Source organism: Balaenoptera acutorostrata, chromosome 12 (genome assembly GCF_949987535.1).
Source record: "Balaenoptera acutorostrata chromosome 12, mBalAcu1.1, whole genome shotgun sequence".
Taxonomy (NCBI): Eukaryota; Metazoa; Chordata; class Mammalia; order Artiodactyla; family Balaenopteridae; genus Balaenoptera; species Balaenoptera acutorostrata.
This window is the reverse complement of record NC_080075.1, coordinates 11,402,679-11,428,046: the sequence shown is the minus strand read 5'-3', so window position 1 is coordinate 11,428,046 and position 25,368 is coordinate 11,402,679. Positions and strand designations below refer to the sequence as shown.

At 46.5% G+C, this 25,368-nt stretch overlaps 1 protein-coding gene across 14 annotated transcripts in view; it reads right to left on the bottom strand.

The window, feature by feature from the left end:
- Positions 1-25,368, bottom strand: part of BCL2L11 (BCL2 like 11) — a 155,059-nt gene that overhangs the window by 117,993 nt on the left and 11,698 nt on the right. For 4 of the 14 annotated variants that reach the window (XM_007197372.2, XM_057557989.1, XM_057557991.1 and 1 more), the window contains one exon: positions 7,952-8,061. The exons of 3 other annotated variants lie outside the window; for them this stretch is intronic. In XM_007197372.2, coding sequence (XP_007197434.1) covers positions 7,952-8,061 — 110 coding nt within the window. Of the gene's footprint in view, positions 1-4,722; positions 4,848-7,951; positions 8,062-11,955; positions 13,246-25,368 lie in introns of those variants that run through there. 7 more of the 14 variants (XR_009009885.1, XR_009009886.1, XM_057557993.1 and 4 more) reach the window with 4 other exon arrangements.

The window sequence follows — 25,368 nt, the reverse complement described above, 5'->3', positions numbered from 1 at the left end:
GACCAGGAAGGGCTCTGACAAAGAGAGAACCTCTGCTCCAGTTTGGGCCAGTGAGGATGGAGTGTCTGTCTGTCTGGATGGCATCTGCTCCCCCAGGGGCGGTCACAGCATCTTCCAGAACAGTGCTGAGAGCTGCCATCATCACAGGTGACAGAGTGAGGCAAGGGACAGAGCGGCCCCGGTGATGGATGGAAGACCACCTCTACCCATTCATAACCCATCAATCTAAACGTTATTTTAAGTGACAAGCACGTGACACAGAGGTCAGAGAGGAACAGGGCCCATGTGTGACGACTCAATGTGGAGACTGGCTAAGAAGACCTGGTCTCTCTCCACTTTAAGACCAAGAACCACCGTCAAAGGACATCTCAGCTCAGATTCCAGTGCAGGTTCCATAGCCACTGCTGTCCTCAGGTGTCAGACACGCTGCTGCAATGCTGCCCAAAGACCAAATTCACTTTCTATTTATCACCAAGGCAACACGGGCATTTGCATAGCTAGTGCCTAACATGCTTTGATGTCAACACAGCTGTGGAAAGAGTGCCAGCGGAGCTCCTTCACCGGATGCGGTGCCCCCCTCCACCCCAAGCACCAGAAGTGAGCTCTCCCGCTAGGGTGATGATGTGATCCTCTAACGTCGCAGAAAGACTGCATCTGCACAAATCCCGCTTTCCAATTTTCAGTGCATCATTTCAAAGAATCTATTACAGGTACCGCTTTTGGTAGGACAAATAATCACTTCTCCCATTAACCTGGCATGCACTGCCTTTTCTTAGTACAATACCTCCCCCTCCCCGCAGTAGATCTCTAGATAACTTGTCGGCCTCCAGGCCCCACGGCCCGAGCTGGCTGAAATGAAGAACCCCGGCCCGTGACCTTCGAGGTGTGTCACTGTGTCAGCCACGGAGAAGACGGAGAGATGGCTCTTACAACTCCCGCACGAGGCACCATCAGACAAAATAATAGACGCAGAGCAAGAACACGCTGTTCTAAAATGCCCCAGCCTCCGACAAATGCTAATGAGATGTAAGCACTTTAACCTCAGCTCAAACCCCTCTGCTTTGGCTCAGCTGGAAGAAGTCTAGCGGAGGATGACGTGATAGGCTGATTATTTCCGTATGTCTGCAGGAGGGCCGAGCCTCAAAGTGCATCTCCATTTCCTCCTCAAGAGATTAAAAAAAAACCCAGCCCGACCTCTCTGAAGTCCCCTCCCGGCACCTGCATCTCCCAATGGTTACGTGTTGATGGCCTCCGGTGCCCCAAGGGCCAGGCAGCCGTGCAGGTGTGCCCACCTGCCACAGCCCGACGGCGCCCTCGCGGGCGGTGTGAGCGAGCACACAAGCCACATCCAGCTCAGTGCCCACCCAGCCATTCACACACACACCAGCGCCTCAACCTCGGCTCACATCTGTGTAACCCAGACAGACGCAGCACGTCCGGGGTCCCCACCCCCCGCCCCCGGGGGTCCCCCCCCCGACATTTCCTTTAACAAGCTGGGTACTTAGCAGACACACAGGTGAACAAAGTTACTAGTATCTCTCTATGCAAAGCTTAAAGACCGATGGAGAAAAGTCTCAACGACAGTTCAAAGTGAGACAAAACAGAAGGATGGTAGCAAGGGATGATGGACAGCATTTTCTAGAGGTATCTCTAAATGTTTTGGTCTAATCGTCACTACATCCCTAAGAGACTGACCGAAAATGGGGCTCCTGAAGGTGGACAGACGGGGTCTGACCCCAAGGTCCCTGCAATTGTCTATGAGCTGCATCTTCCTACGAGATCACCCTTTATCCTCCACAAGTCATGGGAAGCCCTCGTTCAGCCCTCCACAGCCACGGTCTCCATGGAGATAATCTGAACCCCATGCTCTCGGGGAAGGTCTCAGGGAAACACAGCAGAGCTGATGTCACAGGAGGGAGGCTCTTCTCTCTCACAGGCTCTGGCGTCTCCGTGATGGGCTCATTCTCTTCGTCTTGTCATTGTGCGTGTGGTATGGATATGGCATGTGTCAGACAGGTGTGCAAGGCTCTTAAGACCACAGCTGCCTTATCCAACTCCAAGGAAGACACTCATTAAACCTGAAAACTGTATCCCAAATAAATGGCAGGCATCAGTTTATCCTGCTCACAGCTGGTTGTGCTACGAAAACTGTCATTCTATCAACCTGTGTGAGACAAATGTGGGGCATCATCTCATGAGATAGGATGGGCCCAGTTTTAATGTTTGATATGCAGATTTTTCATTATTCTTTTCTCAGACAGTAATAGAAAGCATCTCATTTTGTTAAACTCCAACATGTGATTAATGAAGGTCTCAAAAGAGGGCCGTCTGAGAACATGCATCTCTGGACGTAAGTATGGTTTATGCTATTACCAAACAAGCTACAATTCTGACCTCTCCCCGTCCACTAGCTACAGAAGACCATCTATAGAAGAATATCCCTTCCGAAAACGAGGATCAAACAGCACAAGGAATTTCACTTGTTAGGAAAGACAACACATACAGATTTCAAGTTCACATATAGTACAGTTGACCCTTGTACAATACGGGTTTGAACCGTGCAGGTTCACTTACACACGGATTTTTTTCAATATGGTACCTGTTTCATTTTACAGATCTTTAAATTAGCGAAGTGGGGGGAAAAGTGTGTGTTCAACTAGAGATCACAGTATGTGGGATCAAAAGGACTAGGGTTTGAGTCCTGATTCTGTCCAAACAGTTTCAGCTTCCTGCCCTTGGGTAAGTCATTTATCAATTCCTTTGTCTTGAGGCAGGGATGGCAGCACGTGGATTTTTGACTCCAAGGAGGGTCGGCGCCCAGAGCCCCTTTGATGTTCGAGGGTCAACTTATAGGAAAATGCTAATGTGTTGACACCAATTAAACTGTTGTTTCCCTCAGAACCAGCCTGCAAGCCACCTTTTCTTCTCTACTTTGTCTGGTTCAGGGCTACACTTCCCTCTATGTCGTTCGGTCAATTCATGCCTGCACACGCCCAGGACAGAAGCAGGAGGCAGGCAGTGTGAACAAAAGATACACTGTCTCTTGTGATCAAACAATGAAAGGGTTTTCATCTACTTCTTGGCCCTTCCAGAGAGCCTGTCCTAGCATCGCGTGCTGCTGTCCACTGCAGCCCCCCACCGGGACATCCCCATGCCACAGCTAACCAAGAGCAGCCTATTTGAGCACAGAGTGACTTAGGCTGGACAAGCTGATGGCAAGGCAAGAAGGTGAGTGATCCCAGCCTCGGTACAGCCAGGGCACGCTGGTTAGAGAATGGAGCTGATCACCCCCAAGAACACGTGTCTTCAGGTTCTCAAGGGTCTAGCACCCTCTCCACGGCCTCAGACTGCAACCCCAGCCAGGGCCAAGAATCCCATCCAATTGGACACCATCCCCAAGAACCGGCGATGAGCACACGGCATCCCACGCCTGCAGGGGACCGGAGCCCACACTTGCTGACGCTCCCTCCAGCAGATGGGACCTGGACTTGCACTCACGCGATTTCTGAATTGCGAAAGGAGCCAGCAGAGGCTATCAAGAACAACAGGAAAGCTGGCTGCCTGGGTGGAGGCCCCCACCCACGGGGAAGAGGAGGCATCAGGGTGCCAGCTGCTGCAACACACACACAGATGCCGCTGCACCGCGGCTCCCAGCCAGCTGCTTGCCCTCTTCAGAAAGCCCCAGAGAGAGATGCAGTTTCCCCGCTGACGTCCCTGGCTGCCCGGGGTTCCCCGAGAGCCCTCGCCCTCCCTCCCCGGAACCTCACGGAGCTGGACACGGGGAGCTATGGGGCCAGGACACCGTATGGTCGCAGGTCACCCAGCAATGAATCCCAGAGCTCCACCACTTCTCTGGACCCTTGGGTTCTGTCCCACTACACGCTCTACGTGTGCCTGGGCTGCTGCAGCACTTTAACGCCTAATGACACGGTGGAGACGCACCACGGGGCTGCCACTGGCCAAACCTGTGACAATCTGAGCATTAAGTATCGAGAGGGACGCATCATGACCTGTTGAACTAAACACGGACCCGTGAACTAAAGTTGACAGACGAAATAAACACAGGGGAGAAAGGGAAGTTCTTCCTCATTTATACACACTTTCCTTCTATGACAAACGGAAAAGTACTGACTTTGTAGTGGAGGACACCACCTCTGACCAGAGTCCCAGGAACGGGACAAACTGACACCCTGTGCCTCCCGATACGATGCACGGAGGAGGACACAATGTCACACTCTTGGGACAACTGGCGAAGTCTGCATAAGACCCACAGATGACACAACAGTACTGCCACGTTGTTAATTTCCCAATCACTCTGCGGTTGCACAAGAGAATACGCTTATTCTTAGGAAGGACACGCTGATGAATTTAAGAGTAAAGGAGTATCGTGCCTGCAGCTTGTTCTCCAATAGTTCAGAAACTAGTTTGCACACAGGTAGGTACAAGGAGGGAGGACGTTAGAGCAAACATGGCAGAATGTTAACAGCAGAGGACTCGGGTGGCAGATACAAGAGGGGTCTTTGTACCATTCTTGCAACTCTGGCGTAGAAGTCTGCAATTATTTCAAAACAGAAAGTGACAAAAATACAGCAGACTTGGAGCGGTAAAACTCCCATCAGGTAGAGGGGCGGGTCGCCCTGCCCTGGCAGGGTTCGTTTGGGGCGATGACACCCACCGAGTCACAAAAGGAGAAGGGAACATGCACCGGGGCTTTGCGCTCACCTGTGCCTCTCTCACCTCCTGCTTCAAGGATTCAGACTCCACAGCTCCGTCTCATATGCTTCCCCACTGCCCTCAAGTGCACTGAGCACATGACAACTACACGACAACTTCCTCTATTGCTCTAACTGAAAAAACGGGAAAATATCCTGTCAGGCTTCGCAAGGCTCATGGCAACAAAAGACCAACACTTTACAAAACGTACTGTTAACAGTATTAAGCAAGTAGAGACACCGAATATTTAAAAGGCTCCGATCCACTATAAAGCCGCGCGGCGGCGGACTCTGCTTGCCAAGAAGGGACACCTCCCCGGACAGACAAGCACGTAACTTGGAAGCAAAATCCCTCCCATTTCCTCCCCAGATTTCCACCCCCAATAGTCAACAATGGCCCATCAGTGTGACTGCAGACAATGGACTGTTTTGAATCCGACAACTCTTAACACAGGCGTCTGCGGCCCTGGGGTCACTGTGTCACTATCCCGAGTTTCAGAGTCTGCTGTTTTGAACTGGCTGTTTATAAGACCTGGAGAATATGTTTGTTTCATTTTCGAAAAATGAGGTTATAAGCTAGAGTCTGTCCCTACTCCTCCCCCGATATTCCAGCCTTCTTAGAAAGCTAGAGTCCTTTCAATGATTAGCGACTGCATTTTTGCATTGGTTCTTTTTTAAGAGATGCCAAATAAGGTTCACGATTACAAAATACTGCGAAATGCTGCAATGAGACTCATTCTATTTATCTTACCCAAAACGCTGAGAACAAACAGGTTATACATCTCATTTGAAAAAACAGATATGAGCACCTTCAACATTAAACCGTGTAATAACACTGGGAGCACGGTGGGGAGGCGGGGTGTGAACCGTGAGAGACTCTTCTCCCACCTGCACGGAAGAGGCTTGGTGATGAAGACCACCCGATGGCCTGTGTCTCCCCTGCACGTGATCGGAACTGTCCCCCACCTCGGCAGCCTATGAGTGGGCATGGCTGTGCTCCAACCCCCCCGCCACCCTAGCCCATGTCTCACCACCGACCATTCGGGGCCACCACAGAGATGCATCAGCCAGACCCATCCAGGCAGGCTCGGGGGAAAGCTCTGCAGAGTCGCTGATACTTCACGCCAATCATGGCGTCATTGATACTTCATGTAAGTTTGAAGAGAAACTTTTGCAAAACCTTCTTAAACACATCTCGCTCTCTGGCCAAAGGTTCTGATCCAACCCCCTGAGGATGGAGCTGTGCTGACTCATCTCGGTGTCCATAGCTCCCTGGACTCTGAAGGCACCAGAGCCCGGCAGCCTCACTCCTCCTGGGGAGCCCCAGCCAAGCCAGACCTGGAGCCCTAAGGACCTCTACCACCCACTTTGAGACGGGATGGGGAGGTGGCAGGCCCAGCGTGCCGGTCAGTTCACGGCCCAGGCTCACCCTGAGAAGCCGCCATAGCCGTCAGAAGTGACCTCTTCCTGCTGGATTCGTGACACGTTCCAGAATCAGGACTGGATGCATTCAGCCTACCCTCTTGAAGGGACCGACGTCCCGAATATCCAAGGGCCCTGTTTCTGACCACTGTCTCCCAGTCAAGCGGGAGAGCTGAGTCCACACGTACAGGAACTCCGCAACCCCACCAGCGAAACCGAGGCAGAAGAACTAGGGGAACGGTAACTGCTGTGGCAAATTACAAAACAACCCACCTTGCCAAAGTGATTGCCATTTCAGATCTAGGCTGAGAGGGAGTTCATGTTCTGTGAGCGGGTCCCCGTCAGGTGTAGGCTGCCAGGCATTCTGTCAGCTAGACCCAGTATCACAAGAAATTCCAGAGCCCGTTCGTCCATGTGACATTTCCCGTTTAAGGACAGAATCACACGATAGCACATTTCCCATCAAACACACACATACACACCCTATAGAAGGTATGAAGAGGATCCAGGGTGTCTTTTCTCAAAGTCCCTAACGCCCTTATGGAGATTCTATACTGAAGAAATGAAAAGACTCTCTTGTAATGGGAAAACATCTCCATGTATGTTTAAAAAAGCTTAAAAGGCATTGTATATAACAGGAAAACAAAACTGACTGAAGGCAATTTACAGGTAACATCTGTTTACTAAGCAACAGCTAGCTACAAAAGAGGCTAACATTTAAAGCAGGACAGAAATATTGGGGGGTCCTAAGCATAAACTCCCTCCAGAAGAAAAAAGAAAGAAAAAAAATATCTTTAAAAAGTATTCATGTGAAACAATAATGTTTGGAAGAAAAGGAGTCAGATGAAAAGTAACACAGTAAGAAAGAATGATATTAAATCTTATTTTGTAGAAAATAATTGTTAAGTGCTTCCTTCTGGATAAATCAACAGAAATACCTTCATACATGGTTGCCAGAAAAAAGGTAAGCAAGCCAAAATCACATTCTCTCACACATTTGCTGGGGTACCCCTACAGGAAGTAGTCACACATGCTCATAAGAGCCTAACTCCCTGTGTTAAACCCTACACATTTTTAAATGTCTTCCATGGGGATAAGGTGTCCAAATGGTAACATATATTGCCACTGGGCAAAACAAAATACACTCTGTGCCTGCAGAGTAAGATCTAAGGCTGAATTTTTTTTTTACCCAACAGTACACCTCAAAAATCCCAGTGGCACTCAATTTGAGGTGTAAAATTTTTATACCCCAAATTACAGGCTATGAATTATTGGCCTCCTAATAACATTTCAATAAATGAACACCAAGGACAGCAGTGGGGGCTGGAATGACACAGAGGCTCCCTTGCTCTGACTCACTGCCTGGCAAATCACAGGGGCAGACTTTTACTTTAGAGCTGGCATCGTTCCCTTCGGCTGAGTGAAGATGGAAATTTAAAAATTTCTTTACTTTTGACCCAAACTGCCTCCAGGGAGAGCTGAAACTCCCTCTCTGGCTTGAACACTATGTTAATATTTATATGGGAAAATTTCAAAGCATATACATAATCCCTTTTTTTTTTTCAAGCATGGAGAGTTTAAGGTTTGTGCTCCTATCACCCCTTGGTCGGCCTTGGATTTTGTCTAATGGCCACCACTTACATTCAGCCATAAAACAAATGGAAAATGGGAAAGGAGGAAGAATGGTAGGTCACACATAGGTAATACCGCTCATTTCCAGAACAGGCACAGGATTATTACTAGTCTTTTCTTTTCTTTTTAAATGGCAGGGAGAGGTAGGGTGTGAGGGAGAAAGGGAGTAAAGAAAACATCATTACCCTCCTTGGGTAATATGCATTAAATTCGTCTCCAATACGCCGCAACTCTTGCGCAATCCATATCTCCGGACGCATATCTGCAGGTACAGCCTGAGACTGCCTCATGGAAGCTGCATCAGAACAAACAGAACAAAAATCACATTGTTTTCCATAGATCATTTAGAAAGTCCCAAAGGTCAGTTTCTAGAAGCAAGCCCATCTCACACACGCTTTCATGTTTTGGGACGCTCCCTAACTTCAAGAGCTACAATTATGCATTCGAGATTATGGTGGCAGGCTCTGCTACGTAACTCTGGTTCATGAATAAGGAATACAGAGTAATTTCCTTTTCAACAACAACTGGAGATTCAGAATTGCCAAATTTAAAAATCTCCTGGCCAGTGAATTACATACTTTCATTTCGAGAAGGCAAACTAACACAAAAACGGCACGATCGATACTGCCCAAGAAATAGCCTCGAAACATATGAGAATGTAAAAATTTAGGCTGCCCGTAAAATAACTATTATATTTTGATCTTAAGGCAAGGTAAAATTCCTAGGAAAATGTCACACGTCATCGAGGAATATGAAATGGTTGTATTCAAAGCAAAGTCAGTGAAAACCTGAGAAATGAATGAGCTTGTTTCCATGGAAGGAGGTGCAGTGATACACAGCCAGTCTGCACAAGTGCCACCAAGGGGCCAAATTAAAGCATAATTGCATGTTTTGTTTCGATATTAATGCAGCCAATAAAGATGGCCTCAAGTCTGCAAACACCACATGGAGAGAGGAAGTGTTTTGGGTGTAAGAGCAAAGGCTTTTTTGAAAGGAGAAAAAAAGAGGGAGGTTCACCCTTTCATTAAGCTGTCACTCCCATCCACACCCAGTACATTCAGCCCTTGGTTAATGAGCCCATTTCAAAGCCACGTGACGGCCAAAAATGGAGCACAAAAATGTGAGTTGTCCAAAGATCCACCGAGCATCAGGAAGATGATATTCTCCAAGTACCACGAGGAAAAGTGTTCTCCACACTCAGAGAACAGCTGGGTAACACGGGTAACAGGAAAAGAGATGAGATTATTGGATTTCAACTGCTATTCACATGCGGCTTACGCTAACTTCCTGTTAAAAGGAGCACACTCTACTGGCAATTAAACACACGTGTTACGTTTTAACCACAGCGAAAAATTTGAACACCTAGGATAATCAGATTTTGCCATAACATGCATATAGCTTCCTGTTTTGTATTTCTGTAAAAAAAAAAATTTTGTATGTTGTATTAAGAGTTTTATTTATCTTTGCAAATAAAAGTGATGTTGGTTCCTAGGTCTACAAAAGCACTTAAAAGTGAACTCTTTTTTGAGTTTTTACCAAGTCTTCTCAATCTCTTGCCCCAACTTCTCTGTCCCCCGGCCCTCACCCAAGAGAAATGAACGACGATCCCACAAAGGCTGAGAGGCAGGGCGTCCTGTGTGTGTGTGTGTGTGCGCTCGTGTGTGTGCGTGCGTGTGCGTGTGTGCACACAGGTGTGGGGGCACTGAACAAAGAACACACGTGCATCCTCTCCAGAATCATCTGTGCTGGCAACGAGCCAGAGGGAAGACTCCCCAAGGACGCCTGGTGACGAGCACAAAGGCTGATGACAGGAAACTTTTGGGATAAGCCAGGCATGTCCCCTGAATACCCCTCCAACCACACAGAAAACTGCGTTGGCTGTGCCTCTGTCACAAATTCTATCGTTACTCTGTACAAGCCTATTAAAATTAAATTCTAAGTAGCTAAACGGGCAGAAAACAGAATTCCAGGGTATATGTGATGCCAAGTGGTCTGTAATAGTTCACTCCCTTCTCCTGGGTTTGCAGTGCTTTTAGGATTTTGTCCATCACAGGTACCAAATCATTACTATCTTTTTATACTATCAGCCAATCAAGTGCTCTTTCCCTGACTTTAGCAGCTGTTGTTACAAAGTTAACTCGCCCTGGAGGGAAAGGAAAGCCTCTTTTCTTAGAATGATCACTGGTCATCACCTGCAGAGTTATCTCAGGGAGACGCATGTATCCACAGATACAAGTGACCAGACCAGCGCACAGGAGGCCACGTGGTCGCTCAGAACCCCTGCCACCCACCTCTCCTGGGCTCCAGAGCCCCACTCATTTCTCACTACACTTGGCTCTCTTCGAGAGAGTAAATCTGCCTTCAATCCTAGAGTCAGAAATGCAGAAAATGCCAATTATCCAAAGAAAATCTGTGAAATCTAGACTGCGTAATTTACAAAGATGACAGACTGGTAAAAACTGTTGGCAAGTTACCCAGAGTTTAGTAAGTCAAGATACTCACTAATTTACCCAATGAATATGAATGCCCATGAGCCAGACACTGCTCAGGAGATGGTCTGGGTACAGCAACCAAAGACGCCCAAGCCCTGCTCCCACGAGCTTACATCCCTGCAGATTAAATGCTAAACTTCAACTAAATGATAAACTTCTTCTGGACAAGGATACTCATACCTTACATTCTTATAACACGAAATGAAGTTAACTCCCCCGGTTAATTTCCCCCAACCTGCAGGTGAAGTCTACTGAATTCTATTTAACACCCTCACTTACCTATGTGGTTTAGAAAGTTCTGTCTGGCTCACAGGAGGGCTGACGGCCAGAAGCACCACCATGGGAGCCAGTGCACATCAAAATAAGCACCTAGTGACTATATCAACCTGGCCAGCAGCTGAGAAGGACATGTAGAACATTGGGGGCCAGATCCAACTTGTTCATCTTAGAGATAAATGCCCTGCTGTTTGTGGGGGAAGAAGATAAGCAGATGTTTCTTCTACAGAAAGAAGAGTTACATAGCTAACTGCTAGCTTCAATAAATGCACAGAGAGAAACACATCCCCGTGGTCTGGCAGTGAAGCCCTGGAGGCTGTACTCCTACAAACTCCTGGTGCAGACGGTCCGCAGACCAGGCCCTGAGAAATCCTGAGCAGGAGGAAGAAACCACGGATCAGTTCTGGGGCCCAGACATGTGTCTTTGGAGAACATTCAGGAGTCGGGACAGTTGTATTAGCCAAAGATAACTGGTTAGACCAGGCTTAGCATACACTAACTGATAAAACAGATCAGTAAGAGAGCTAGCAACTGTGCTTAGGTATATATATTTTTTGAAGTTTCTACAGAATAGTAACATACGATATAAATTAACGTTTGCAAAGGAGACTGATGTGTCCGGACTACCCTAACACAGCAGCTATCACCACCTGGCTTTAAGAATTGGAGTTTTTTTGAGAAGCAAATACTGTTCTTATTCCTTGAATAAACCTAAAATTAATGACCAACATTCACCCTGCAATAAAACCTAGCCCATAAATACAGAGAGTACTGGTTTTAAGGTAAGATCGTAAGATAAAAATTCTATTTTGAATATTTTCAAAGGCATTCTATTCCTATATTTTAAAAGGGTGGCCTTAATCTCAGTTAATACAGTGGATTTTTGCCACCTAAATTTCAAAGATTATTTCTCAAGTAACAAAATATCTCCTTTTGGTGGTGAGGGGGGGCGGGGGGCTTTTCCTTAACTTCATCACTAGTTTAATGTTGGTGTCTGTCACATGTGGCCTCATGTCACGTGAGAACCTAGCAGGACTAAGAACGGGGTCTGGCTGACCCGAGAATTTGCTTGTCAGCCCCATGGCCGCACTGGACGGAGCCAGAGTTAAGGTTTTTATTCCCTTTATCACCAGTTTGCTGAATTCTGCCCCCCAGTGACCCAGAGCACGAACCACCACGATTCGGAAGGCATCCATGGCTTGGTCTTCCGAAGGTGAACCTGGAGCTGGTGGGGTTCAAGGGCAGGGGGTAATAAAAAAAAAAAAAAACATACCCTCACTCCTACAATCCTTTCTAGATACCCAATCTGCCCGCTCCCATGCTAATATAATCCACTTATCAAAAAGATCATTTACATTTATATCTCTAGCCTGTAAGACAAATAAACATCAAACATAAACATTTTATTATGCTCTCTGCAATGTGCTTAACAGCCGTAAATATTGATACCTGATCAATAAAATGGGTCTTTATTTGAAACAAAAGCTCTTATTACTTAGATCACATTTTTAACTAAGGCAATTTTACATAAACATAAGAACTTCAAAGGGGAAACTGTGATGAGGTGTATTTTCACCCACAGAAAATGTAGTTTCAGCATTTAAGAAAGCATTTCATGCCATAAACCTGGTGCTAAAACAGGAGAGGGGAGGGAAGAGGAAAAGGCACAATGAAATATAAACAGCTCTTAATGTAAAGCTACTACTCCAAAGCTGTAACCAGAAGTCCACACAAGGCCGGATCCGATCCTGTAAGCACCATTCTGAGCTGGGGAACTTGCTGGGCCCAGATTTTCTAACCAAAGCCACTAATCAAAACTTTGGAATGCAACTGTGTCAGACACAGGCAATTCTGTCAAAAGTGCGACATGTTAGTTGAATTTTCATCAACTCTTGGAAACAATGCTAGAATTTTCTGAAATCTAGCATTTCAGAATCTAGCATTTCAGGTAACCTGATTTCCTATAGGAAAAAAAAACCCCCAAAACCAAAACAACCACGAGGTCTATGATTAATCTATTTTTCTATACCAGTGTGCCGGGTGGGTAGAAAGGAGGACATTTTTTCAACGCCAAAGAACTCTGAGTTACTGAAAGATGTGCAGTATTGCATTAACAGACTGTTGTGGTTCAGCTACAAAACTAGTTTCCAGCCCAGAGGGTAATTCCAAATCTTAAAAGCTCAGCGATTGAAAAAAAATTAATATCGTGGTTAAGTGGCTGATAGTGAAATCAGGCTGAGGCTTTCGGAAAGGGCTTTCTGTAGCACCGCCAGCGAGAGTGGGAAAATTTTAAAAGAACGAGATTGTCGATGCATAATGAGCTTGACATCAGTCAAGCCAAACCTTCTGATTTTTCCTGAACGCCCAACCGCTTCCACCCCACTGTTCCGATCGGCAGGTGTTCAAAGGAGCTGAGGTCACATTCTGACGTTCACTGCCATCTTTCCACACCCGGCCGGGCTGCTGTGCGGATGCTTGCTGTGCGGATGACGAGAACCATCCTGCGGGCGGCGGGACCGCGTCTTACACGTGCGCTCACACCACTGCAATCATCCTTGGGGACAGGACGCTCTCATGTCCCAGGGCCAGCAGCTGTTTGAGTTCCCAGCACATCACTACTGGAGCTTCAGGTGCAGAACCAGAAACCAAACGAAAATCCACGGACACATTTCACTCTATACTGTTTTCAGATGTTCGGTGAGCTACAAATACTGGGGTAGAATTGAGATTAGATTTTCAACTAATCAGCATGAACTGAGCTCTGAATCAATATGCAACTCAGAACTGAGAAAGGGTTTCTTGGTCCCTGAAGAGACGAGGAATGTTTGACTTTGAAGAAATTATTGTTTTTATTTTAAACACACCACAGAACATAATACTTAGGCAAATAAGTGCTCATTTTGCCCGGCACTTACCAGGGGCTGTGGAGCAGAAAGCAAGCCCCTCCTCCTGGCATTTTGGGGCTGTCCATCTTTATCCCTGAGGAGACTCTGGATTGAACCAAAAGACATAAAGGACCCCTTCCTTGTTGGCTCTGAAAACAGGGCTAAGCCAATTCCAAAAGAGATGCTCCAAAAATGTTCGGAGGAAGCACTGCTCCTGCAGGTGGCCACTTTGAAGGTCAACACTCATTTGCAGAAGTAAAAATTCTGGGATGTTTATTCAACCCAACAGTCTCCTTACTTAAGGGGCTATCTTCAGAAATATCTTTATCAATTGAGATTTACCCACAGCTTACAAGAAGGAAGCAACCAGACAGCTGGCCAAGGTTTCCATAGGAAACCCACCTGAGTGATGGAGCTGTCTCAGCAGCTCCAGAATTCCCAGCCACAGAGGAAGGAGGGCCGCTGCCATGATAATAACTGACTATCAGTCATTTACTATCATTTACTGACTGCAGTAAATGCTATCAGAAATCACCTTCAACTCTGATGGTTCTCAGAAAGCAAACAAGCCAGAACCCATTACACACACACACACACACACACACACACACACACACACACACACATAAAACCCTCCCCTTCTGGGTCTACTATTTCTCAATTCCATCATTTTATTTTATATTTTTTTTTCATTTTATTTTTTGATAAATACTGTTATCAATTCCACTGAACCACTGGATGAAAATGAAATGGGTCAGAAATAAAATAAAGAGATAGTATTCAGCATCAGTACTCATGAAGTTCCTAAACCTGTTTTTCCCTGGTACACACATGGGTCAAGCCTGAGCAGTTGCATGAATTCAAGACGGTGCTTTATAAACAGCTGCTAGGACAAAAAAAACAAAACAAAACTAAGAAAGTGAATGAGATGTAGCCAGTGTTTTCATACTTACTCTTTCCATGTGTATTGCCCACTGCTTTTATGTGGCCGTGAGTAAGAGAATCAAAATAAGCTGCTTTGATCAACTTCCAGTCTGACCATTTGGAAACTGCCAGTAAACCAAGGCTGTGAAGCTGGACACGAGTCTGGAAACTAGTGTTCGTATCTTCCCCCTTTGACCTTAACTGTATCCTACAATAAAATATGACTCTAAAGGCATTAAGATGAATGTGTCATGCCTTCTTCAACCTCAGAAGACCTAGTTACCCATCTCCCCTGAGCTGTCCTCTACACACATATTTTCTAGAAGCCAAGGCCAGGAGCAAACCCAGATCCCGAGTTTTTATGTCTATGTCCAAGGACATACCCGGCTAACTCTGGGTCACAGCAGAAGCCAGCATCTTTCGCCAGGTGGGGGACCTGGCAGGAGCCTCCTGCACCATGATGCCTGGTCGCCCGCCCTGGGCCTGGTGCACCCCTTTTCCTAAGGCACTGTAGTCCTCGCTGATAGGCATTAGGCGCTACAAACTTCTCCCTCCTGGAACTGGAATGTTCTCTTCTAACCCCGATCCCAATCTAGATTCTGTCCCCTGGGGCTACAGAGACAATCTATGATCCCTCTCAATCACTACCCCTCTTTTTAATCAATGCAACTGCCACCTCGTGCCCCAAATCTGGTCTGGAACCAGTTCCTTCCATGTGCCTGTATGACGAGCCCTGGGAATGCCCTCCATCACCACTCTGGTCCCCCTCGGGATGCTCCAGAAGCATGATGCTCTGATAGCGTGTGGCCGTGGTCTGCACTGGGTCTGGCCGGGGGCAGCAGGACACAGACACTACTGTTCCTTGCTGTCCCTACACTGCCGCTAGCCCCCCAGCCTCCAGGACAGCTGTGTCTCTACTTCCATAGTCTTAGATTCCTTCCAGAACATCACGGGAGGACTTGACTGTGCCTGTGCCGTCTTATTCAGAAGAACAAGTCCAACCTCGTGACCCTTCCACTGACAGTGGAGGCAAATTCCTATCCAGACAATTTATTTCACTACTCACTCCAGCAAAACTACAAAAAGAGAAATGCTTTTTGGAGACCTTTTATTTTATTTTGGCCACACCATGCGGCATGCGGGCTCTTAGTTCCCCGACCAGGGATAGAACTCTCACCCCCTGCAGTGGAAATGTAGCATCTTAACCACTGCCAGGGTTAAACTGTAACCCTGGCAGTGGTTAAGACTTAAGTGGTTAAGGTTAATGCAAAGTAGTCTAGAAGTGAATTCTGGATTGGGATTGGCTAAGTGGTTACAGCCAGGGAAGTTGTAACTATACAACTCTACATGTTACTTCACTTGAGACCGTTCCTTAGAAATAAAGTGTTAACAATTTTGAAGTTACTAGCTTTCAGTAACCATCCGTTGTTCCTGGCCCAAAATCAGATCTGGGGGAGGAAATGAGAATTTAAACTACAAATATAAAAATTTTTGATTACAGAGTGTGTGTGGCTTCCTCTATAAAATTTAACGCTGGCGGCAGGAAACAGGTGACGAAAAATCTCTTCTCCTTAGTTCACGTGACGGTCTTAAGCATCACTGTTATTTTGTCCTGATGATAGCGGAGACCAAGGCAAGGGGCAAAAAACCGAATCCTGAAAAGCTACATCCAAAACAGCTTTCCAATTAAGACGTGTAAAAGCCTATAATTTTATTTATGCAGTTAAAATTTATACTGGCAACGCACTAAGTGAAGCGCTCATCTGTGAACGCAGATATATGGTGACTGATAACACACCAGAAGGATGAGGCATAATGAAAGCTTCCCACTTAAAACAAATTCGCAAGAGGCAGCTGCCTCTTTTTATCCCACATCGTTATCAAGAGAGAAAACATTACACCTCAATTCCAGACACATTTTGCATAATCACAAGGATGGAATCATTGTGTTTGGACATTTGATGGCTTAAATATTTGGCCTCAAAACATATGTCTGTTGCAGTTGGGCTGTCTGACTTCTCCCTAAAAAACTCACAACGCTTGTGCGTCTGGAGAGCACGTTTATGCTGAAAGGGACACAAGTGAACACAGCCCCAAAGCCTTTTGTAGGAAACCCAATGATAAAAAGAAGTGTAAGAACTGAACGCTGTGTGAAAAATAAGAAAACCAAAAGGCTAAAGCGAGCAGAGAATCTGACCGGTATCGTGAGCGGTCAATCAGAAAGACGGTTGGAGCCCAAGTCCCTTCATCCACTGACCAGCCTGTACCGACCTCGTTCAAGCCACCACCTAACCTCCGCGCGCGACACGGCAATTCGGGGGGTGGGGGGCTGCGGATCCTAGGCCTTCTCTGCAAACCACAAAAATGTTCTGTCCATGGCTGTGCCATGTCCCCCCCCAACACAGGAAAAGAATGGAAGCTAGAGTCACCGCCTTAGGGCAGATACAAGTGTAAGATGCACAGAATTCTGCACTGAAAGATGTCTGGTCTGGTGGTATCAAAGGTCTTTTTATCTGCTCAGGTTCTCAGGTTCTTCCTCTTCCTCCCGATGCCCTTTCCCCTCCAGAGACACAGCTGCTGGCCAAGCTCTACCACCTCCTTGGCTCAGATCCTGGGTGCAACGGTTTGGTTACCCCCGCGCTGAGAAAACCACCGTGCAATACCGACTGAATAGGGTCGTTCCAATCCAGAGCAACTCCCACCCCGCCCACACCGGATACCCTTCAGTGCTCTGACCACTGCAGACTGGCTGCAACACCCTCTCAATTCAGGAGGACACTGGTCCCCAGGCAGGTGGAGGGACTTGCCCCGGGGACTGCACGGCATCAGAGGAAGGACCAAGACTGGCCTGGGTCACCTGCTGGAACCTTCCACTCCAACAATTCCTACCAAACTATCAGAAAAAAGGACCGGGGCTTCCCTGGTGGTGCAGTGGTTGAGAATCTGCCTGCTAATGCAGGGGACACAGGTTCGAGCCCTGGTCTGGGAAGATCCCACATGCCGCGGAGCGGAGCAACTAGGCCCGTGAGCCACAATTGCTGAGCCTGCGCGCCTGGAGCCTGTGCTCCGCAACAAGAGAAGCCGTGATAGTGAGAGGCCCGCGCACCGCGATGAAGAGTGGCCCCACTTGCCGCAACTGGAGAGGGCCCTCGCACAGAAACGAGGACCCAGCACAGCCATAAATAAATAAAAATAAATAATTTTAAAAAAAAAGAAAGAAAAAAAAGAAAAAAGGACCGGAGAGAAAACGAAGCATGGTGTATTGCATGTGTCAGGCTTCCCTTACAGAGAAAACCCAGTTCTAAGCTTCAAACGAGCCCAGTGATAAAGAGGGAATCACGGGCACTCATCCACTGCCTTAAATATCACTGAATTCTCTTTAAATCAACAAATATATGTGCTTCTGCCACGTACCAAATCATTTCCTTAAGTTGGTGAGTTGTTTTGACCAGTTTAGCAGAATTTATGCTCAGCTGTAAATAAAACTGAGGTCTGAATTCAAATATATACTAACATAGCATAGATCCAGAATTCACTTCTAGACTACTCTGCATTAAGAAATTTCTCAAGGGATGAAAAAACAAATAAGAAACCTTCTTTTAGTCTCTCTTCCCCAGCAAACTCACCCAAACTAAGGTTGTCAAGTGTGGTTCATCCCATACATGCACGCCCTGACCCTGCCGACACACATTTGCAAGAGAAAAACACGTCCCTTCCACATAAGCAAGCTTCTGTTAAAAAAGTCTCAAATCATTCACTAAATCTATAAATCACTTACATCAAAATGTTTTAGGAACTGGAGTGGGACGCATGCTCTGGTCTAGGAACGTGACTTATTTTGGGAAAAAAAAGTTCCCAGAGCGACCCAGATAGTCGAGAATCATTGTGTTCAACCGGTTTTAATTTTAACACATACACCCTCTTGGACTGAAATGGTTGATTCCATTTTTTAGAAACCTTAGCTCCAAAACCATTTTCACGCCTAAGGAAGGGCCGCAAAGCCCAAACTAAAAGCAGCATCGTGCCCTGTGCAGAGATCCAGACACCCGGGCCTTCAAGGCCCTGGCTCCAGCACCAGACAGGGCCTTGAACAGCCCTCACTCCTGGCCTGCGGGCACACGTGGCCAAGCAGCCCCCTACCAGGAGCTGGTCTGCTTCATCACTGTCTGGTTGAACCACAACTCTACTCATGAACCGTGGGGATCTGGTCCAGGGTAGAGAACAGAGGAAATGCAAAGTGAATTTGGGTTTCCCACAGGACACTGGGAATATCAACTCATCCTAAGCAAATACTTAAAACCACGAAGGCCAGCCTCTTACAAACTGGGCTTCAACTCGTGCACCAGGGAAATGTTTGTACTGACTGTTGGCATCGGTCAGCCCACAGTGTGTGAAGCAAAAGTTCCCAAGGATTCATGATTCGCTCACTCAGAAGCAAAAACCAAAATTTAACGATGGTCAAAGGAGCAGAATTTCCTCAGGGAAAAGGAAAAACAAATTAAAAAGCTGTTTTAAAATTCTTGATTCTAGTCAGGCAATGAATATTTCTAATGTTAAATCCACGAGCAAAATAACTTTTATTTTGAAAAAAGGTGCAATAACTTCTGATTGCAGGAAAAAGTAGTTCAGCCTATGTCTTATGTCTCCAGACCATTCTTGCTCCAAACACACGCTTGAACTACAGTCAAGTTTCTGCCAAATCCAATAGGCCGTGTCCCACAGGTGTCCCCGGCACAGGCCCGGTTCAGACAGAGCCAGGCGCAGTGTGGGTTTCCAGATGTCTCTCCATGGTCTAAAGATTCACCAAGGTTCCTTCTCAGGGTGATATACGGGTTCACGGGCAGGTGAGGGGTGATTTGGACCTCCCCCGCCCCCCGAGGCCAGTTTTTAGAATAGATTTTCTTTTTTTGTTTTTCTGTTCTGGGACCTGGCAGGGTTAGAATTATAGTAGCATTTCCAGATAATTCACTTCCCTGTGAGTTGCCTAAACTTGTGAAACGACAGCTCCTTTCCATGGAAAGGAGAAAAGAACATTTCATTACGTCATGCTTGCTGACCTGCCGTGGCCACGATGGTCACTGCACAGCAAAGAAAATAGTGACCGAGTCCCTACCAGCCGCCCTCTGCCCAGCAGCTTATGCAAAAGTCCCCCAACCCTCGGAAGTGAGCACTTCTGTCTCCACCTGATGGATGAGGAAACCGAAGCTCAGAGGGACTAACAGATCTGCCCAGGTCACTCATGGGTCTGAAGAACAGTCGGATGCCATCCAGATCCTGCTCCAGACCCAGGCACAGCCCTGAAGGGAAGGCAGTAGCAGCTCACGGGCACTGAATCAACCGGTAACCCTGCCAGATGAAGATGTTTTACAATAAAATACTCACTTTGCTAAAATAAGAGGCAGACCCCAAAACAGTAAATTAGGGGGCTAACGTCCATCGAAGTACTCATGGTGATGGGCCAAAAGCTTGATCTCATCTGGATGAAATCATAAGGGGCGTGGCAATTAATACCAAATCATATGAGCAAGTTAATACTGAAATCGTACATGCCACAGTGACAAGCTGCTGTGCACGCCAAAAATGAAGATTAACGTTAAGAGAAAATTTTAATATATATTATTTATTAAATTTATTCTATTATAAATGCTAGCCATGATGATTTTCCATATACAACAACAACAACAAAAACAAAAACAGGTAAAACGACCTGTAAGTTGAATACAAAAATATTCACTATTAACATTTTGATATATTTTCCTTCTAACCTTCTTGTTATGCTTATAAACTTCTTGATACCAAATTACATGTTATGGAGTACATGTTCATGTCCACCACAAAACTCATATGCTAAAATCTCTTCCCCAGTGTGATGGTACTTGGTAGGTGGGGCCTTTGGGAGGTGATTAGGTCATGCTGGTGGAGCCTTCGTGAATGGGATTAGCACCCTTGTAAGAGGAGGTCAAGGAGCTAGCTTGCCGTCTTGCCATCACATGAGGATAGTGAGAAGGTGGCCACCTACAAGCTAGGAAGAGGGACCCCACCAGAGCTGGACCGTGGCGGCATCTTGACCTCAGACTTCCAGCTTCCAAAACTGTGAGACAAATGTTTATTACTGAAGCTACTCAATCTATGGCATTTTTATTACAGCAGCACAAACAGCCTATGACGCTAGGATGTCGCCCAGAACTCTGTAACCTTTTTAAATTGATTATACCAGGAGCGTTTTCCATCATTTTTAACATCATTAGAAGACAGCACCACAGTCTGGCTAATGGAGAGGTTTTCCCATACCATTTGGACTGCCAATAGTTTTCTGGCTGGTATAAAAAATGCCACGACGAGCCCTCTGCACGTACGTTTCTGCCAGCATTTCCTACAGAAGGAAGGAATGGCAGGCCCTGTTCTGTGCCTGCGGAGCAGGGTCGGCGGGCGGGCGGGCGGGCGGGCAGCACAGTGCTCACAGCCCGGTGCCCGACACAGCACAGCACCAAGGCGGCCGGGTCTTAAAGGACAGACGTCCGCTTTGGGTCCACAGGACCTCCACAGAGAAGGAAAGCGGTCTTAGGTCGCATGCCCCGGCACGGGTCCTGGCCACTGACCAAGCAGAACGACCAGAGGACGGTGCCCAGAAGGTGAAAGCAGATGGAAATTGTGTCGCAGGAGGAACGCACTGACACTGAGGCCGCCCCGACAAAGGACGGATGAAGACCACTGGGCTCCAGTGTGGGAGGCGGGAGGGGTGCTGGTCCACGGGGAGTCCCATCCAACACAAGCAGGGTGACCACAGACCAGGGGCGTGCAGAGACTCGGGCACTGGGCAAGTGCTCCGATTCAGTGGTTTTAAAGTAGGTCAGGAAGCAAGGCATCAAGACAGTCAAGCATTCAACCGGCAATTATGTGCATATGTCTATCTAGAAATCTAACACCACAAAGGCCCTAAATACTAACCGAGACAAATCAGTGGATGACTGATCTTTCTCCTGCCTTTGAGTCCAGTCACACAGAACTACAAGACTTACCATTTTCCTAATGAGAAGTTCCCTTATGGCATGTGGAATCAGACTTGTGTCACCCATACATTTTCAGGCAGTGCGTTCGAGGGTGGCATGGTGTGTACCCTCTGAGGGCACGTCACCAGGGGAATCACAACAATAGATACTGCAGTTAGCATCTGAAAAGAGTGGCGAGGTTTACTGCTAAACCGCTTCCTGACATTAAAATCCTACTATTCCATATAGAGAATAAACATAAAGGGGGAAAGAGGTAATTTCTAAAGTTCTGAGTAGTACTTTGCAACCAGAGCCAATCAATACCAATCATAGATAGTTAAAAGAAGATACAGATGTTTACCTCCATGAAGGTGGGGTCACCCTACTCCTCCAGGTCCTCCTTTTTACAACTAAGCACGCAGGACTGAGAGGGGAAAGAGCGTGGGCTGCCTGGGGACCGCGGGGCTTAGGGAATGACAGGGGGGCGAGTTCCCCGGTTTGCTCATTACCCTCCATACACCTTGGCCAGGGCACTGCAGAGGCCTGCAAGGTGATCTCCAACAGGCAGAGAGAAAACGCTCCAAGGAAAGCCTGTTCTCTTTAGCCAAAGGACTGGGGAATGGGAGTCCCCAACAGAAAGCCTTTTGGCCATTCCCACCCTACTCCAGCTGAACACTGCACGCTGCCCATCCCCCTGCCCAGCAGGAGTGGTTGGTGCTCTGAAACCACCCAGGTGGTATTGGCAGGTTAGGCAGGGAGCTGATCTCCCAGGCCTTGCCCAGTGGAAACAGATGACTCTGTGATTCCCCCCTCCAGGGCCCCAGAGACAGCTGATGTTCCACCGTGACTCTGCAGCACGGAGGTGGTACCAGGCAGGGTGAGCCGCCACTGCACACACACATACACACCATGTATCAGCGGGCCCAGCCTCCACCTCCACCCAACGCTGACGAGCAATGGGACAGAACAAGTCAGAGTGAGTCAGCCCTCACTTCCCCCCCCTCAGGCCGGCGGGGAAGGCCTAGCGGGAAGCTGAACCTGCCCAGCCCCCGGCAGCAGCAAGACTGAATGAGGCGGTGGAGAACAGGGCTAGTGGCCCACTGATCCCCCTACCCCAGTCTCAAGGGTCAGTGGGACCCGGTGGGTCACTGAGCCTCCACGCCCACCTGGCATGAAGGAGAACGAAGGGGAACTCACACCCAGCACCAGTGAGGGGAACGAGGTGATGGAGGGCAGGGCTGGTGTGTTCCACCCGCCCCCCCCCCACCCCAGCCCTCACGCTGGTGTAGACAGGGAGCAGAGAGGAACTGAGCTTTGGCCCCCGCCCTGCAGAAACAAGGCCTGCAGGTCAGCCCTCCACCTTTTCCCCCACCAGGTGTCAACAGGGGCCATGGGAGCTAAGCGTACACCCCCGACTGGGCTCCGTGAAGCCATGCGGGTCGGTGCCCTGCGGGTTGGTGCCCTGCTTTTGCTGGGAAAGTGGCAGCAAGGCCCAGGAGGGATCTGAACGTCCACCCCACCCAGCAGAAGCAGGAAAAATTTTAGAACTGAAAAATACATTTAAAGTAAAAAAGCAAAAAAAAAAATCACTGGAAAGGACCAATAATAGAGTGGAAGTGACACAGGAGAGAACCAGCGGACATGAGGCTAATCAGCAGAATTTAGTTCATCGAAACAAAGAGAATATACGATGAAAAATGAACAGAGTCTCGGGGACCTGTCAGATCACAACAAAAATACTAATACTCTTTTGTCACAGAAGTCCCCAAAGAGGCAGGCAGGGACTGAAAAAATATCCAGAGACATAATGGCTGAAAACTTCCCAAACTTGGCAGAAAATATCAAACCACAGATTCGAGAAGCCGAGTGAACCTTGAAAGGGATAAACCCAAAGAAATCCAAGCCACATTAAACTTCTGGAAACTAAAAGACAAAGAAAAACCCCTGAAAGCAGCCAGACTGAAATGACACATTACTTATAGGAGAACAATTCAAATGACAAAGGATTTCTCACCTGCAACCATGAAGGTCAGGAGCAAGTGGCACGTTTTTCAAGCACTGAAAAAAAAACAACCGTCAAGCACAAATTCTATAACCAGTGAAAATATCCTCGGGGGGTGCGGGGGGTGAGGGGAAATAAAGACATTCGCAGATGAAGGAGAACTAAGGATTGTTGCCAGCAGGCCTGTCATTGAAGAATGACTAAAGAAGTCCTCTCGAAAGGAAGGAAATGATAACAGAGCCTTAGGACTTCAGAAAGGAAAGAATGTTGGAATGGGAAAAAGTGGGAGTAAATAACTAGGCTACTTCTCAGGAGTTTCTTAAATTACATTTAGCAAAAGAGATAACATCATCTGACATGGTGCTCAATGTATATGGAGGAAATATTTAAGACAATTATATTTGAAAATCGGGGCAGGTAAGGGGACCTAAATGGAAGAAGTAAGGTACCTACACTGCAAGTGAAGTCATAAAATGGTGACGCCACTGACGGTGGTAGATTATAGTAAGTTACATCTGTATAGTGTAATAGCAGAGCAATATATGTAAGAACACTACAAAAAAAAAGGCAAGATGGAATCCTAAAAAATGTTCGGATAACTCACAGTAAGGTTGAAAAAAGAAAATAGGAAACAGAAACACAAACAGAGGAAACAGAAAGATAGTAAAATGGCAGACTTAAGCTCTAACATACCAACAAGAACCTTAAATGTAAACAGTCTAAATGCACCACTAAAAAGACAGATTGGGTGTGGTAGAAAAAAACATCATCATCTAAAGATATGTCGTATACAAAAAATCTTATTTCAAATACAACATAGGTAGGCTGGAAGAGTAAGGATGGAAAAAGACATCCCATGTAAACACTGCTAATATTTTTTACAAAAAACAGGAGTGGCTATGCTTTATAGCAATGATAAAAGGATCAACCTAACAGGAAGATGTAGTTCAAAATGTGCAAACACCAAACAGTGCCTCGAAATATACGGAGCAAAATCTGACAGATATGAAAGGAGAAAGAGACAAATCCACCATTATAGTTGGGGACTTCAACACTACACTGAGCAGTTGACAGAACTACTAGACAGAAAATCAGCAAAGATATAGAAGAACCAAACAACACAACCAACCAGTAAGACTAAATCGACAAATATATAGTGAACATGCCAACCAACAAGAGCAGAAGACAGTTTTTGTTTTTTTTTTTTAAGCACTCATAGACCATTCACCAAAAACAGACCATATCCTGAGCCGTAAAACAAACCTCAACAAATTCAAAAGAACTGAAATCATGCAGAGTATGTTCTTTGACCATACTGGAATCAAATAAGAAAACAATAACAGAAAGACAAGACAGTCTTCACGCACTTGCAAGTGAAACAACACATGTCTAAATTAATCTAGGGTCAGAAAGGGAGTCTCAAAGGAAATAAAAAGAAAACACACAGAAGTCAATGGAAATGAAAACACAATATACCAAAACATGTGGGATACAGTTAAAGCAGGAGAGAAGGGAAATTTATGGCACTAAATGCTTGCAGTAGAAAGGTCTCAAAACACTACTCTAAGTTTCTACCCTCAAGAAATTAGGAGAAACAAAACAGACACAAAGCAAACAGAAGACTAATAAAACAACAGAATTGAAAACAGGAAAATAATAGAGAAAAGTCAACAAAACAAAAGGCTGGTTTAAAAAAACAAACCTGGGGAATTCCCTGGTGGTCCAGTGGTTAGGACTCTGTACTTTCACTGCCGTGGGCCCCAGTTTGATCCCTGGTCAGGGAACTAAGATCCCACATGCTGCGTGCAGCCAAGAAAAAAAAAAAAAAAGTGTTTAAAAAAACAAAACTGACAAACTCTGATAAAGATTAAAAAGACTGATAAAGATTAAAAAGTAAGAAAACATAAGTCACCAATATCAGGAATAAAATGGGCTATCACAACGGATCCTGTATCCATTTTAAAAGATAATAAGGGAACACTATAAACACTTAATAGGCTCAAAAATTCAACAACTTAGAAGAGATGGACCAAT